General features: G+C 35.3%; 1 protein-coding gene across 3 annotated transcripts in view; it reads left to right on the plus strand.

Moving 5' to 3' along the window:
- Sntg1 (syntrophin, gamma 1) overlaps window positions 1-17,275 on the plus strand; it is a 741,266-nt gene that overhangs the window by 703,619 nt on the left and 20,372 nt on the right. For all 3 annotated transcript variants that reach the window (XM_005396048.2, XM_005396049.2, XM_005396050.2), the window contains one exon: window positions 16,549-16,659. In XM_005396048.2, coding sequence (XP_005396105.1) covers window positions 16,549-16,659 — 111 coding nt within the window. The remainder of the gene's footprint in view (window positions 1-16,548; window positions 16,660-17,275) is intronic.

A 17,275-nucleotide genomic window follows, 5' to 3' on the forward strand; every position in this document is an offset into this window, starting at 1 on the left:
CATTTGTAGACATGCTCAATGAGTAGGTTTCTGGTGTTTAGTCGGGGAAATAATTGTAGAAAATCACAGAGGCATGTTAGAATAGGAGAAATATGAATCATAGAAAATGACAGGCTTGGGTTTGAGTCCCCTTAATAGCTGTGAAATATTATGAATGTGTATGATGTTTCCTTAATTGTATCATCAGAAAAAGGGCAATAACCCTGGCTATTGAAAATCTTTTACAAGTGTTAGAGATACATATGAAAAGACCTTAAATGGTATTATTGTCATTCCAGTAAATGAAAAAGAAAATGCTCCACTGAAGGGCAAAAAAATGCATTTTCAGAATGTTTCCCAGGCCCTAAATAAAGTATGTTCAAGTTTTCCAAGACCTATGCTCGTGTTCCACCATTGAATGATTCAGTGTCAGAATCCTCATTATGTGCCTCATTGTTTTACAAACAGAATGTATTTCTTGATAAAATTTCATCTTCAGTTTCATGTGGGTTAACCATTATTTGTAGTCCAATTGAAAACATCTGGCTATTCTGATTTAGAATGATAATGTTAACTTATAAACTCCAAGTTTGAGCATTGAATTCAATGTTCTTTAGTGTTACTCTGTCTGCATGCCTTGTTTTAAATAAAATTTACCTATTTTAAAAATAGTAACTCATAGTTACTAAAAATAGTACCTCTACAAAACTTAATTTTCTTGTCTATTCTTTAAATATGAAACTACTTTGACCAATAATCTTTTATTTTATGTATCCATTAGTTGTGTTCTCCATTGATAAACATCATAACTCTTTTGTAACTGCACTATTGAGAGTGTTGGGATTCGTAATATAATTCTTCATCTTTACGTGCAACTTTCAGGCCCATAAAACATTAGTCATGTCTCTAAATGCCATAAAGATCATTTATTTATCACATCATATAATTACTCAAAGAATAGTTTATATTAAATGTTTTGTCAAAACCAACAAGTTTTAATGAGTCAATAAAGTATTTGAATACATTAGTACTTTTCATAAATTCATTAAACACTTTACTCTAAAGTGCATATTTTGTCATTTTTCAAAGTGTGTTCCATGGGGAAAATGTCTAGTTAACAGAAATGAGTCTCTGTCAAGAAAATATTCTCAGATTCCACTGTGCTAAAGAAGATCACAAAGTAGCCTATGTTTTAATTCCTTTCTTTGTAGAAGCAACCAGGAACAGTGGTCCGTGAAAACACTCTGGCAATGAGAGCCTGGTTTATGATTCCTTATAATTAATCTTTGAAATTAATGCTAGATTTTGAAAACACTCAGGAATTTCATCAGACGTTATTATTAGTTTTGGCTTTTTGTTGTTTTTTTTTTTTTCTCTCCCTTTAGACTGTCACGTTTTACAAATTAAGATTACTAGAGGTGGCAGGAATGGTTCAATGAGAAAACAGTGCCTGTGGCCCAAGTTCTGTGGAGAGCACTCCCGGGCTTGCACAACACAGGAGTCGTTATTTTGTACCAGACACATTCTAAAGGAGGACCTTTCACAATACTTTACAAATTTGCATCTTGCTCTCTCTTTCTCAATTCTCCCAATTTATGGCTTCCTGTAACTTGACAATCACACAATAAGAGACAAAGGAAGAAAAAAATCTTTTTTTGCTTTTTGTGAAGTTTATTCTCTTTTAAAGCATGTTTTCCACAAAAGTAAAATTCTCTGAGTGCCTGCTGCACTACAGCGACTCTGCTAAGACCCAGGCGTGCGTCAGTGCATCAGGCTGACCAGCCTGCAGCTCTGCTCAATGGAGGGACACACGGTGATAGAGCACAGAACACCACTAGGGCTCTGATGGACATGCGGAAGGTAGAGAGGGCAGGATTTAAAAATATATATATATATATATATATTAGTATGTATTTCAGTGCATAGTAATTACAATCACAGTAGGGAGTTAGTATATGTACATAAGGCATCCCAGTTATGTCTCCCTTCCCCTCCATCCCCCTTTTTGGCCACCATCAGATTAATTTACTTATGAAATCTTTGTAAATTAATTTCATATATGCAAATTAACAAACATAAATAGGCCAAAAACCAGATAAAACACATAAAACAATTCTATTAAATCGAGGTCCATTTTTAGATACACTTTCTCTCTCCCTCTCGCCCTCTTTTTTCCTGTTATCTGTCTTAAATTGCAATTTATTTATATATTGGATCCTCATATAAGGGAAACCATGCAATATTTAAGATTTTTATGTGTCTGATTTACCTCATTTAACATGTGGTACCCGGTATGGTGGCACAGATCTGTAATTGTAGCACTCCAGAGGCTGAGGCAGGAGGATTGCCAGGAATTCTAGGTCAGCATGAACTACATAGTGAGTTCATGACTAACCCAAATGACACAGTGAGACCCTGCATTAAAAAGCATAATGAGGGCTGGGGATTTAGCTCAGTGGCAAAAGCGCCTGCCTGGCAAGCGCAAGGTCGTGAGTTTGGTTCCCGGTACCGGAAAAAAAACAAAAAAAACAAAAAAAAAAAGCAAAATGAAACAAAACAAAGCAAAACATTGTGGTCTCAAAATGCGTCCATTTTCCTATAAACAACTCAAGTTTACCCTACTTTATGACAGAGTAATACTCCACTCTGTGTAAATAGCACATTTTCTTTATTCATTCATCTGTTACTGGACATACAGGCTGCTTCCAAAGTTTAGCAGTTGTGAATTGTGCTGCTATAAACATAGGTATGCATCCATTACTGTGATGTGATGTTTTCAGTTCTTTCAGGAAGATATCTATAAAGGCAATAGCTGGATCAATGGAATTTTTTCTTTTGTTTTGTTTTTTTTCTGGTACCAGAAATCAAACTCACAACCTTGCACTTGCCAGGCAGGCGCAGTGTCGCTGAGCTAAATCCCCAGCCCCGAGCAATGGAATTTTTATTTTTATTTTTCTGAAGAATCTCTACACTGATTTCCATGTGTCTGTACCAGTTTACACTCCCAACAATGAAGAAATTTCCTTTCTCCCCACAGCCCCAGCAACATTTGTTACTGGTTGATTTCTTAATGACAGCCATGTTTTCCGGAGTGAGCTAGGGTCTCAGTGTTGCTTTAACTTGGATTTCTCAAATGACCAGCTATGTTGAACATTTTTTCATGTATTTATTGGCCATTTGTACTTCTTCATCTGAGAAGTGTCCATTCATTTTGGATGCCCATTTCAGATTAGTTCATTAAATTTGGGGAGTATTTTTTGAGTTCTTTATATATTCTAGATATTAGTCCTTTGTCAGAGGAGCAGCTGGCAATTTTTTCCCCATCTATAGATTTTTGTGTTCCCTTTGTAGGTGGTTTCCTTTTATGTGAATGCTTTTTAAATTTGATGTGCTTCTTGGTATTTTTTGATTCTTGGTATTACTTCTTGTGTCACCAGAGTTCTGTTCAGAAAGTCCTATGCCTATATCTTCAAAGTTTTCTGTATTTTATCTTACGGCATATTAAGTGTTCTTAGGAAGGCTTTTAGAAGATGCTAAGGCAGTGATATTTGAATGAGACTTTTAAAATGAAAAGTAAACAGTTATCACATGAACTGGAGGAAGAATTTCCCCAGTAGAATAAATAGGAAGAGAAAGACAGAGAGAGAGAGGGAGAGAAGGTAGAGAAAAAGCAGAGAATACACAAAAGATAATTTAGGCCAGGCGTGGTGGTGTACACATGCAATCCCAGCACTTGGGAGGTTGAGACAGGATCACTGTGAGTTCAAGGCCAGTTTGGAGTATAAAGTGAGCAAAGTGAATTTAAAGCCAGACTGAACTGCACAGTGAAATCCTGTCTCAAAAGACCAAAAAAAAAAAAAAAAAAAGGAAAGAAAGGTACTTCTGATTGATTCATATATAAACTTTATTCTATGGATTATTTGTATTTAACATTTGCTTTGAACTTTAACATTTGAACATTTGAACTTTAAACAGTACAATACACATTTTTCATGCTTGACATTAGAAGCAGAACAAGCCACTGGCTTTGAAATACATCACAGATATACTGGGAATAATTACAAATGGAGGTACCAGGTGAAATGTACTATGTGTTGACAGTCATTGATGATAATTTAAGGAATGTTAGATCTCTGTTTTGAAAAGGGCCGGGTGTGGTGGTGCATGCCTGTAATCCCAGCACTCCGGAGGCTGAGGCAGGAGGATCATTGCAAGTTCTAGACCAGCCTGGGCTACAAAGTGAGCTCAAGCCCAGCCTGAACTGCACACAGAGACCCTATCTCCAAAAAAAAAAAAAAAAAAAAGGAAAGGGAAACAAGGAAGAGTATAGTCAAACATTTTCCTCTCATCTCAATCTCTGTTTCTTTCTAGAGGAATATCAGGTCTCCTGTGGGTAACAAGAGGATTGTGATGCAATGTACTGTTCCAGGGTAACAGTAAATAATTGTCAGCTAGCAACCTCATTTCATTTTGACACATAAACAAGAAAACTAGAAATTAGAGATAAGCCAAGTTAATTTGAATGGAGTCTTGATTTAAATATAAAGTTTTTATGAAGGATGAGTTATAAATAGACCTTCTCTAAATGTATTAAAATATCTTCTTTGGGCACTGTTTTTCCTTTTAAAGTAACAACCAATATATGAAATATCTGAAAATTTGAGCCTTTGACTTTTATGAAATCAGTGGTATTGTTTCCACAGTGCATGGGTGAACATCAAAAAATATTTTGTGGATTTATATACTCATCAGTTACTTGTTGAAATGTTAAGATTAGTTAGTTAATTTTTCATTAAATATTCATCTTCATTTTTTAACTTATTCAAAAAGTCTAATGTAAAAAGATTAAGGTACTAAACTATAATTTTATAGTTTAAGCACAGAATATGTAACAAAACTTCTGTCTACCGTAAATAGATGGCCACTGATGTCTGATTTGTGCTCATATTCAGTGCATGCAACATCTGCCCCTTCTGAAAGTTTGCTGTAACCCAGTCAGGTTTCCACTTGCTTGGGTGACACTGAAGAGTTTCCCACTTTGCTCTCACTGCCATAAACCTGCAGAAGTAAATTATCTGAAGCATTCTCTCCCCAAATGCCTTGACTTTTATCAGCAAGTCCCCTTGATGTTCCACTTTTGTCAACTGGAAAAATATTATTGTGTGACAGAAAGTGAAAGCAGAACCTCGGGCATGATGACAGTTACTCAAGTGCATATTTCCTATGCTTGCTTTACTCACATGACTGTGAGATTCTTAAAGCTGATTATTCCTCTAGATCTGAAACAGAAGGAAACTACTTATTGTCTTTCTTCTTCATTCATAACATAATAGTGCATTTTCACATTGTGTCTTCCTTCAAGGTACAGTTTAGATTTGAAGATTTAATCCCTATGCCCTCACTAACACGTTTGTATCCAGAAACACCTCAGTGTGTGAAACACTACCTTAAAATGCTCTTACAAAAATCACTAAGGCATTATCACCAGTAATTTCTTAAAAAACAGTAAATAAAAATATTTTATTCTAATTCTATTATGCAAAGTGCTATAGAGGAATTAATAAATGCTGTTAGTTCCACATGTATTTTATTTTCAAAAAGATTTCCTTGAAGAGGAATGATTGTGATTGGGCTGAAAATCAAACTTGGATGTTAACAAGCCGGAGGGGAAGGCACCCTTAAGTAAGATAATTGGGCAGAATGGACAACGAGCCGTGTGGAAGTGAAGGAAATAGGGCTTGTGATTGTGTGTAACAGATTAGTGGTCTGCAGAAGCATAGTGCATGGGAAGGACACTGTAAAAACACAAGGATACAGACTTAAGCGGAAGCTCCATTTTCAAGTATGTTTGCTTTAACAAGATTGCTCTGCAAGAGAACAGCGAGGACTTGTGCTATAGGGTGTGAAGTGTCAAGAGCGGAGGAAAGAAATTCAATTGGACGTCACAGTAAACATCCAAGAGAGCAATTAGTGTCTAAACTGTGCCAGTGGTTTACAAAGATAATGACGACATTAGACATTTATGAGATGTGTGGATATTAGAATGAATGGATTAGAGGCAGTGGGTCTTTTGGAAAAATGGACCATGACTTCCTGGTTTAATGTTTAGAAGACGGAGTAAAGAGATACTGCTTGACATGGATTGGAGAAGAAGGTGACTGAGGGGTAAGATGAAAATTTCCCACAAATGTATTACATAAAATACATGTCTAGGAGGCACAAGCTGACTTAGATTGGGGTTAAAAAACTTCCTTGGAGAGGACGTTCAGGAGATGGTACTCCTAGCAGCTGGGGAGCACAGCGGTTCCGACAAGATCTGAGTAGTGAGACGTCCACCCCAGCACACTCCAGCATCAGCACTGCTCTACGGGCTTCTCACAGTAAGAGGACCCACCCAGGGGCAGAGTGTAGGGATTCTATCTCTGTCTTGTTTTGCAGGAAACAAGAGAAGAGTTAGCGAGACCCGAATCAACTCCTGTTGCTGTGGTGGATGCCAAGGTGGTGCCTGACAAACACCATCCCCACCTGTGCCAGACTTGCTCCATGGCAGCCCTGACCTTTCTGGATTAGGGCAGAGTTTGTCCACTGAGCTATTCTGTCAGCCCTGAGAGCTGATCCCGTGACCATGGATGGTGATGATTTTGTCTACCTTCCATTAAATCTAGCGTCAATAGCACAAAATGGCTTTTGGTGGAGTACTGAAGATCAAATGATTCTTCTCTATATTTCTTGTAACTCCTGTTGTGTGTATAGTCAATTATCTCTGACAGATGACAACTGCTTCCAGTGTTGGCTGGCCTCCTGGCACACAGGCATTGAATGACCAGCAAACACTGAGAGCTTCAAATCTCCCTGTACTCGGTGTAGAGCTGAGGGTACAGATCCCCTTCTTCCTCCCAGCTTCTCCCTTTTTTAATGAGAAAAGGTGACTTGAATACATTTAGACAAAAGAAGGATGAAGGAAAGACACACCCAGCGTTGTGTCACCCCTGGCACATGGAGGGGGCTGCTTCACATACCACGAGGGGCAGAACTGAATAGAGAACTAAGGAGCATGAAAAAGACGATTGCTATATTAAAGGTTTTGAAAGAAACCCAATTATTAATGAACTCACATCTCTTAAAAAGGTCTAAATAATTAGTGAAAAGTTTCACCTGTTCTTACTGTTCCTATACCATGTGTCGACCGCTCCCTCTCTCCCTTACTGTTAATGGATTCTATACACCAAAAGCTTTATGTATTTAATGAGTTACCCTTAAAATAAAAAAAAAAAAAAATAAAGCCACATCAAAGAATATTTTATAAACGACTGTGGAAAGTTCCACCATTAAACTTTATGGTAGGCAATATTTATCTTTGCAAATTCTTATGTCTGCAATTATGACTATAGCAATATACATGAACTATATTAGAATGAAAAATAGAGACAAATTCCATATTTTTCTAAGCTTTATTATGCCATCATGCAAACTCATTTTCTCCAACAAAATTCTATGTGCACTTTATAAAGGAGTTATTATTATATACTATACATATTTTGACTAGTTAAATAATTTTAAATTTTCCAGGCATGGTTGTAGTCTTGGAGGCTCAGGCAGGAGGATCAGAAGTTTAAACCCAACTCGGACAACTTAGAAGGTGACTACAATAAACCCTGTTGTAGTCAGGGCTTACAAGTAAAGGATTTAATACAGGACACATAATTTATAGAATTATTTTATAAGATTCACCCAGTTAAATGCAAAAGAGTGCAGGAAATTTGTTCACACACCAGAGACCCGAATAATCCAGCTGAGGGCCTGGATCCAGCGACAGTGTCTTACACGAGTCCAGCTGGAGACCTAGAGCCAATGACAATTCCTCCTGCAAGTCTGTATCAAGGATCTACACTGGGAAGGCCCAGAAGTCAGTGGTAGGAGCTAGGAAGTCTGTGCAAGTGGGATGAAGGACCTGTGCCAGCAGGCTGAGGGATCTGCACTGGAGCCAAAAAGCAACGCTCAAGGTAGGAACCAGAGCTCCCCAGAAAAGAATGGCAGCCATTGTCAGCAATAACAATGTCCTGAGCTCCTCCAACAATAAGAACAGCTGAGTTCATATCAGAAAAGCCAGCATGACAAATTTCTCTGGGAGAATCAAGCAAGCACCATCTTCCCTCCATTTCTCCTTTTTATGCTGGCAGCAATCCTCAGGTAGCCTTCCACGCCCAGTACCACTCTGGTTCAGTTTAGCTGGGTGTTACAAACTGACCACTAGTAAATCCACCACATTGACATAGCTAGACTCTGTCTCACAATAAAAAATGAACAAAGTCTGTCTGTGAAGGTCCTGGGTTGAATTCTCATTGTGGCCAGAAAATTTTTAAATTGACAGAAAAGTTGTGTGCGTGTACGCATGTAAAACATGATGTTTTGAACCCAGCTACATTCAGCTAACTAGAATATGCATTACTTCACAGGGTCATAATATGTTACTACATTGGGGTTTACTTATTACTCAGATTGAAAAGCTTTTGAGGAAAGAAATGCCTAAGCCTGTCTTTCTTCACTAGCATCAGAGTCTACTGAATAGCAACAACCCCACTCTCTACGCCTACCCAACAGTTCACCCAATGTCATCTTGCCTCAGTCCACTTCTCAGTCAGCTACCATCAGTCTACAGTGGTGAGCACCAAAAGAAGAGTCCGGTTCATCTTCCAGAAATGTAGCAATGCCTACTCACCTTTTCATCATGAATATTCCAAGTAAAATCCACATAAGATTTATTCACCAGAAACTTAATGACAATAGGCTGGTATAAAAAAAGAGTTCTTAAGCCATCTTTCAGAACTTTATACCTTGATATCTTCATTGACAATAATTCTGGCATAAATTACCCCAAACTGGCCTTTCTGAAATTCTTTGAATGTTGCCTTGAGTCTTATATTTTTTCCTAGATTACTGTGCAATCTCTTAACTGACAAATCCTTCTGTGGATCATTGTATTTTCTAACTACTTCATTCATCTTTGAGAACCCTACTCACAACCAAGGACTGATATTCCATACTTCAGGAAGGTTCCAGCATCACTGATGTGCTTCTAATGCACAGTATTATAGTCAGAAAAATGGTATTATATGTTATAAAAAAGTGAGCACATAACATCTGTTCACTCTTAGAAATACCTGTGGTTGCAAGTCAATTCATTTTATACTATCATGATTACATATAAAATATCATTTCAAACTTATATTCTGATGACTATAAAACCTTTAATTTTTTTTCTTTTTTCCTTTTTTTTTTATTTTTTTTTCCAATACTGGGAATCAAACTCATGACCTTGCACTTTCCAGGCAGGTGCTGTGCTGCTGAGCTCAATCCCCAGCCTAAAACCTTTCATTTTACAGCTAAGTTTAGCTGGAAATACTTTCATGTCCAAAACTACACACGTTAATATGAAGGCCTGCACTATATATGGTGATGCAGCTCAAAAATATATGGCAAACATCAGAATACACTTTATAAGTTCTAAGTTGAGATAGCAGCTTAATGAAACATTGTACTGTCTTACTCCATTCCTCCAGGAACATGAATCATGTCTCTTTCCATCTGACTGATCCTGGACATGCTGCCAGCTTCTTGGTTACTCAGCAGCCTTCTTAGTTACACATCAGAGGGACTACACACTATCACAGTGCTTGTGTGCAGAGTCCAGGACAATGCAGGCTTCCAGGCATCCACTGGGGGTTTGGGAACATATGCTGCATGGGTAAGGGTGACTACTATTGTTATGGTTTGCATCTGGATGTCTCCTGAAAGCCTCATGCACTTTTAGATGGGGCTTTGTTGGAGATAGCTGAATCTAGAGTTTGTGACTGATTCATGCTTCAGTGCTGGGATTAAGAGTGTGTGATTCCTGGGTCACTCCACTGATTGGATTGGCTCCACCCTTACCAAGGCAGTCTGGATAAGATAAAAAGGGCAGAAAGAGGCTTGTTTCTCCCTCCTCTCTTGTTGTTTTTGCTATCTTCTGCCACCATGAACAGTTGCCCCTCTGCCATGTGCCACTCTGCCTTGGAGCCAGCCAACTATGGACTGAAACCTCCACAGACTGTGAGCTAAACAAATTTCGCACTATTCCCAGAAATATTTTGCAAATATTTCATTTAAAATAAGCTTATTAGCTTTATTTAATACAATTTCTAGTGATCTTTACTAACTTAATGATTGAATAAAACTGAGTCATTTTAATATTAATAAAATATTCTTGATTTTTAGGAGGTAGAACACATTCTCATCTATCTACTAATAAGTATCATTTTTCTTTGTTTTTGAATGATTTCTTTTCACATACTTTTAAAATTTAGTTGATATTAACAGTCTTCCCTTCATTTTAGCATATTTCTGCTATCTTCTGCTAAAAAGTTTTCTTTTTAGCTATGATTATCATATATTCATTATATATATATGGGTTTGTAATATCTTATTACTACTATGCAATTTCAAAAATTACTCAATAATTAATATGTACTTTCTTGTGATTGATATTGTACTTTGAGTTATTTTCACTCTTTGAAACATAGGAATCCAGTAAAATATGAGATAGAGAATTTAACTGTTCTGCTCTTTACTTAGAAAGTTAAGTGCTCCTGATAATTGCAGTGATAATGGGGGTAATGATAACAGATTTAATAAAAACATTTAAGGAATTTGAAATGATTAAACCTTTCTCTCAAAGAATTGCATACTTTAATAAAAGTAAGGACCAATGATAGGAAATGAACTTAAACAGATTAACACTTCCAGGAGTGTGACAGTTTATTTTTCTCTGGAGATGCCAAAATACTATATAGAATGCATTAGAAAAATATTTGGTGAATATATAAATAAAGTGAGTGATATTTTACATAAATGCTTTATGCTTCACCATAATTATGTTATTACATAAATTTCTCATTGTTTCTTATTTTAGGACATTTAGAGTTTTGCTATTTTTAATTATTTTGAAATTTGAGCATTTTTGTTGCTTTGGATGTTTAAGTGGATTTCAGGAATTTCCAGAACCATTTTTTGTGCAACCATCACCTCAATCCTTCCAAAAGAGATACTTTGTGCCTGTAAGGCAACAACTCTCCTCCTGTCTAATATATTGTGTTAAAAATGATGTCATATCCTGCCCACAAGGACGGGACTAATGCTAATAATAAAGATGCAGATTATTTGAAAGAGAAATGATGAAAAAAGTTATTCCACTCAAATAATGGGTAAAAGTGAGCTGTGTGCTTAAGTTAACGTAACAGAAAGTGTCTCTTGTTACAAGAGACAGAAAACGTTATGTGGTGATTAAAGAAACAATTCTACAATGAGATACAAGAATACTACACATAATATAAATGAGCCAAACTTCAAAGCTCCAAAAGTATATGAAGTAAGTAAGACAGAGTGGTGCAAGATAGACTTTTAGGATAATAGCTGGACAATTGTCTGCACCCACATAAATAATTGAATTAAAAACATATTGAAGACTTGGATAGACATAGAGAATTGAAAACACTATTACCTAATCCAAGTGCCAGCCAGTTATTTTATGCACAGAAAAACTGATTTTACTATTTCTACAGAGGCAAAAGACCCAGAATAAAACTAAAGAAAGAAATTTGAGGGCCTAGGTTATAGCTCAGTGGCACAAGCGCCTGCTTAGCAAGAGTGAGGTTGCGAGTTCAATTCCCGATACAAAAAAAAGGAAAGAAAGAAATTTGGTGAACTGACTTAGTTGACTCTAATATTTATTGTAAAGCTCTACAGATGGTTTGAAAGAAAAATGGTGCAGAAAGAATTTCATGCAAACTTAGCTAAAAGGGAGATAATTCAGTGTGGTATTTTTGAAATAAAAAAAATAGATCAGTGGAACAGATTACAGGGCACAAAAATAGACACACATAAATAGAATCAAATGATCTTTGATACCAGACCAAAGACAATGCGCCTGAGAACATATAATCTTTTAAATAAATGATCCTGGAATAAGAAGACATCCACATGCAGTAAAATGAATCATTTCACAGACCTCACACTCTCCACAAAAATTAATTTAAGAAGGATCACAAGGATGATATGTAAGGTGAAAAACTATGTGACAACTAGTAGATAACAGAGAGAACTAAGTGACTATGGGTTTAGATAGGAACCCAGCGTCTAAGGCACAATTCACACAATTCATCAAAGAAATGATTCATAAGCTTGACTTTGGTGTCAAGAGAATGAAAAGAAAAGCCACAGGTAAGAGAAAATACTAGCAAAATCATTTCATGTAAAGTAAAATACACAAAGACCACTCAAAACTCAACAATAAGAAAATAGCCTGAGTTTTTAAAATGGGCCAGACTTCAAACCAAAGAAGATAAAAGTCTGAAAATAAAATACATAACACAATGCTCTACAGCATGGGTCTTGAGGGAGGTGTAAATTAAAGCAGAACAGAGAAGCCTCTATACACTACTAGAATGTCTAGAACTGTAAACATGGAAACTCTGAATGCAGGCAAAGATGGGGAGGCACCGGATCTCTCACTGTTCTAAGAGGACAAAATAACATTGATACTATGCAAGGCAAGTTTGTGATTTCCTACATAGTTAATCACACTTTTACTACATGGTAAAACATTAACACTCTTTAGTGTTTACTTAAGACTTAAAGATGCTGAACACTTTTGTCCTCACAAAAACTTGCATCTGTCTATCATCTCTCTATCTCTCTATCTCTCTGTTTAGAGTGCTTTTATGTGTAAGAGCACTTTTACATATTATTGCGAAAACTTGGAAGCAAGGAAGACAGAAGAGCTATGAGGAAAACATTGCAGAATAAATGGATTATGAAGAATTGTACTCCAGCAATTTCAGTAACATAAGTGAAATGATGGAATTTCTAGAAACATTATCCTACTAGAAGCAAAAACAAATTAAGAAGGTTGAATCTATAGTCATAAATCTCCCAATAAAGTAAAGCTTCCATCATGATTTAACTTGTGAATGCCGCCAAACATTTAGAAAATATTAACAACTGTAATTCCCAAATATTACAAAACACCTAGAGGTAAGAACACTTTCTAACTCATTCTGAGAATCATTTGAAATTACTTTAACACCAAAGTCAGGCAAAGTCAGTACACAAAAAAAATGTCAAACAATAAACAAATATTCCTTATGAATATTAATGACAAATTCCTCCAAATATTAGAAATAGTTTTCAGAAACTGACCAAATTTATTAGAAGTATGTATTCTCAGAATGCAAGAAAGTTTCAACATCTTCCAATCAGTTAACATTATATATCACATTGTTAGAATGAAGATTAACAAACATGTAATCAGTTAATGCAGAAAAGATTTTGACAAAATGCATCAACCCTTGTTAATACAGCAGTAAAATATATGGAAAACCCACAGGTAATATCAGACTCAATAGGTAAAGATTTAAAGGTGTCCCTTAAATCAGAATATGGTGAAGACATCTTCATTTCTGGGTAACATGGCATTAAAAACATTAGGCACAGGGAATCAGCACAAAATAAGCAGTGATATTATTTCTGTTTAAAAATGACATTGACCTGTAGACAACCCACAGACACATTCACACACAGAGACAGACAAACAGAGCTAAAAACTAGTTTCAAAAAGTTGTGGTATGCAAAATCCACACACATATATCAGGTGAGTTTCTATACACTAACAATGATAATCTAGAAAGGACTTTGACAAATTCTTTGACAAAAAAAAGTATCAAAAATAAAATTCCTAAGTATAAGCTTAATATAAATGGTACACATTTTGTATTCATGGATAGAAATACTTAATATTGCTAAGATGAAAACATAACCAAATGAAATGCATACATTCAATGTAATCCCTATTAAAATTTCATTGACGTTTTTGAAGAAATAGAAAAATTCTTGCTAAAGATCTTGTAAAATCCCAAAAGATCCTATATAGCTAAAGAAATGTTGAAAAAGATCGTTAGATACATTAGATTTCTGATTTCAATATTTACTATAGACCTGTAATAACCAAAATTGTCCCCATAACAGATCATTGGGTAGACTAGAGATCACAGGATGTGATCTTTACATGTATGTCAAATCATTTTCAGCAAGGGTACCAAAACCATTCAATGAGCTATGAAAAGTCTTTCAGCTAATGATATTACTAAAATTTAATGCTCATGTTCAAGGAATGAGGCTGGACATTTACCTTATCAAAAATCACACAAAATGTGTCAGAGATCTAAATCTAAGAATTAAAACTCTAGCGATGGAGGGGTGGAGGCAGGAGAAGAAGGAAATGGAGTGAAACAAGGTATTAAAATGTGTTACATATAAGTGCCAACTCTACACAAGGGATTTAAACTTCTACAGCAAATGTATACTAATAAAAATTTATAAAACTTAAGGAATGTTAGGGGAAAATCTTCATGATGTTGGCTTTTATGGTGATTATTTTGGGAATGAACTGCAAAACAAACAAGAGGGGGAAAAAATCCAGATTTGAACTGTCTCAAAATTAATAATGTGTGCAACTCAGTCTGAATGTTAGACATTATGTTTCCTAACATTAAAGCTACCCCATGTTCCCAAACAGAGACCACTTGTAATGTCTGTTTATCATAAACCTGAGTAGCTACACTGGAAATCTTACCATGAGGAAAATTCCTGTGTATGAATTCACACTGTATGCAACTGCTGACTGGAGATAAAAGTTTCCTTGCCCATTTTCATTTCACGTTAAGTGGATCCTTTGCAAACTTTACTAATCTTATTTTCCTCAGGCCAGGATGAGATCCATTTAAAAAACAAGCATTTTACGAAGCATTCTTGTTTATTTTGCTGGGTGAGGAGACAGTGCTTTCTCATTTGACAATCTAAAGAATTTAAAGCTTTAAGAAATGCAGATTTCAAGGGTCAAAAACAATCAAATTCCTTTTCATATGTTTAACTGTAACTTACTTTTTATGAGTCAAAGTGAATATAATCACACAAGCATATTTGCTTATTTATATATATTTTTGTCAAATATTTTTCTGAAAAAATGCGAGACGCATATTTTACTCTTTATTTCTTTACAGTGTTATCGGAGAAAATAGTTTAATCAGGACTGCCCTAGGAAAAATTCAAATAGATCAGTTATGTTTTTTGATCTGTTTAGAAACCACTAGAAACCATCTTTAATGAAATATAATTTGTTGAATGTATTTCTTTACATCATACATTGGGTCAAAGTCACATTAAGATATATTTATTGTCTTTTGTTTTGCTCTTTTTATTTTTATTGGTAAATGTTCGTGGTACATAATGATTATATTTCTTGCAGGGGGTTGGAACATGTTCACAACACATCTTAATTGTTTATTCGTTCACTTCCCATTCTGCTCCCTGTGCTCCTCCTGCTTTTCCTGGTTCCCTTTCTTGAATTTAAATCACAAGCTCCCCATGAGGAATGTAATTATTACGTACTGCAAACATACCCTAATGAAAATATTTTTAAAAAATAACAGCAAAATCCCAAAACCGCATGGTGTATGACTGTATTTGAACCCCTCACCATTTTGCCTTTAATGATTTATGTGACTGGCATTTTTACACCAAGCATGCATAGTTATACCTCCATGTGCCAAAGAGCAAAGCACTAATTTACTGTTAGTCAATAAGACTTACAGTACAGAAAATATAAGAAACCATAATGCAAGATGTCTACTTCTTTCCAATTTAATCCTTTGTATCAGTATTTTTCTACTTGAAAATGCACAGATTTTTGTTACTTTGAGCTAAAGAGAATTATATTTGTAAGATACTGTATTTCAGAAAGAGACTTTGAGGACTCTATAAAATGCTTGTTCTTGTTCAGTTACATGAAAGCATCATACACATCTTTATAATACATATATATAGTTATATATGTTTGTATCATTTGCAGAGTTGGGACTAAGCAGATGGCCTTATGAATGCTAGAAAATCACTGCACCACTGAGCTATACCCCCAGGCCCAAACATTTATTCAACTAATATGTCATCTCAAAAAGCTACAGGTCATTACTTTTAGTTTCAAGAGAAAGTTCCAGAATTATTGATTCAAAAATTTCATCACTTTTACTGATTCAAATCAAAAGCACAATTAATTCCCACTGAAATGTGATACGAGACTGAAAACTTATTTACTTCTCTATACTTTTGCAATAAAAATTTCATGGGTACAAAAATTATTTCTGAAAATTAAAGAATATATTCAATATTAAAATATAGCCTTCAAGAAATATGTTTTCATTTACACTTTCTTTGAGACAAGATCTTGCTGTGTAGTCCAGGCTGGCCTCGAACTCACTATGGAGCCCAGGCTGGCCTCGAACTTGCAGTGATCCTCCTGCCTCAGTCTCCTCAGTGCTGGAATGACAGGTGTGTGCCACCACACCTGGCTTTCATTTACATTTTAATACTGACGTAGTTCTGCATTTATATGATTAACTTTCACAATTTAAAAACTTTTTCTTGGATTAAGTACAGATATTCATTACACTGACTTGCATACGTTTCTCTTTTATCTTTCAGGCTGTACTGTGGAGGTATAAATTTTCTCAGCTTAAGGGTTCTTCAGATGATGGCAAGAGCAAAATCAAATTTTTGTTTCAGAATCCAGATACTAAACAGATTGAAGCAAAGGTAAGCACATGAAATTCATCACGCGACAAACATCTGATTACACTGATGCAATTAAGAAGCAAAGGCAGAAGATTTATTTGAACCAAAAAAGCAGGAACGTTCTTTGCTGATCTATCCTTCATGGCCAACAAAAATAAATTCACTTTAAGCCTTTAATGATACATTTTCACCGAAAGGCATCACTTAAGTTACACACAATTAATTGTATATCTTAGTTTTAATTCCTCCTGAACCACATTTGTGTCACATATGAAATACCATTCTAGAAGCTAAATGGGTCGCTTGGTGGTTTCACATTCTAGGCAATGTAAAATACCATGAGAAAAATGGACTCTATTGTATCATTATTTATTTTTTCCTTAAATAGTTAACACATGTGTTTACACTAAATTATTTGAAAGTCAGTTTTTTCCCATGTAATTATGTGATAAAAAGAAATTAAGTAAAGGATCTTTTGCTTTTCCCTATGAAAATTCCCTATATTCTGCAACATAGTAATTATACTGTTTTTCATTTACCAGAAAGATTCACTGTTTTTGTTCCAATGAGAGTATGTATTTGTAAATATTCAAAAATCTAAGTTCTTTTCATTATTCTAATATATAATTTATAATAA

This window comes from Chinchilla lanigera, unplaced genomic scaffold, assembly GCF_000276665.1.
Source record: "Chinchilla lanigera isolate Chin_1 unplaced genomic scaffold, ChiLan1.0 scaffold00053, whole genome shotgun sequence".
Classification (NCBI taxonomy): domain Eukaryota; kingdom Metazoa; phylum Chordata; class Mammalia; order Rodentia; family Chinchillidae; genus Chinchilla; species Chinchilla lanigera.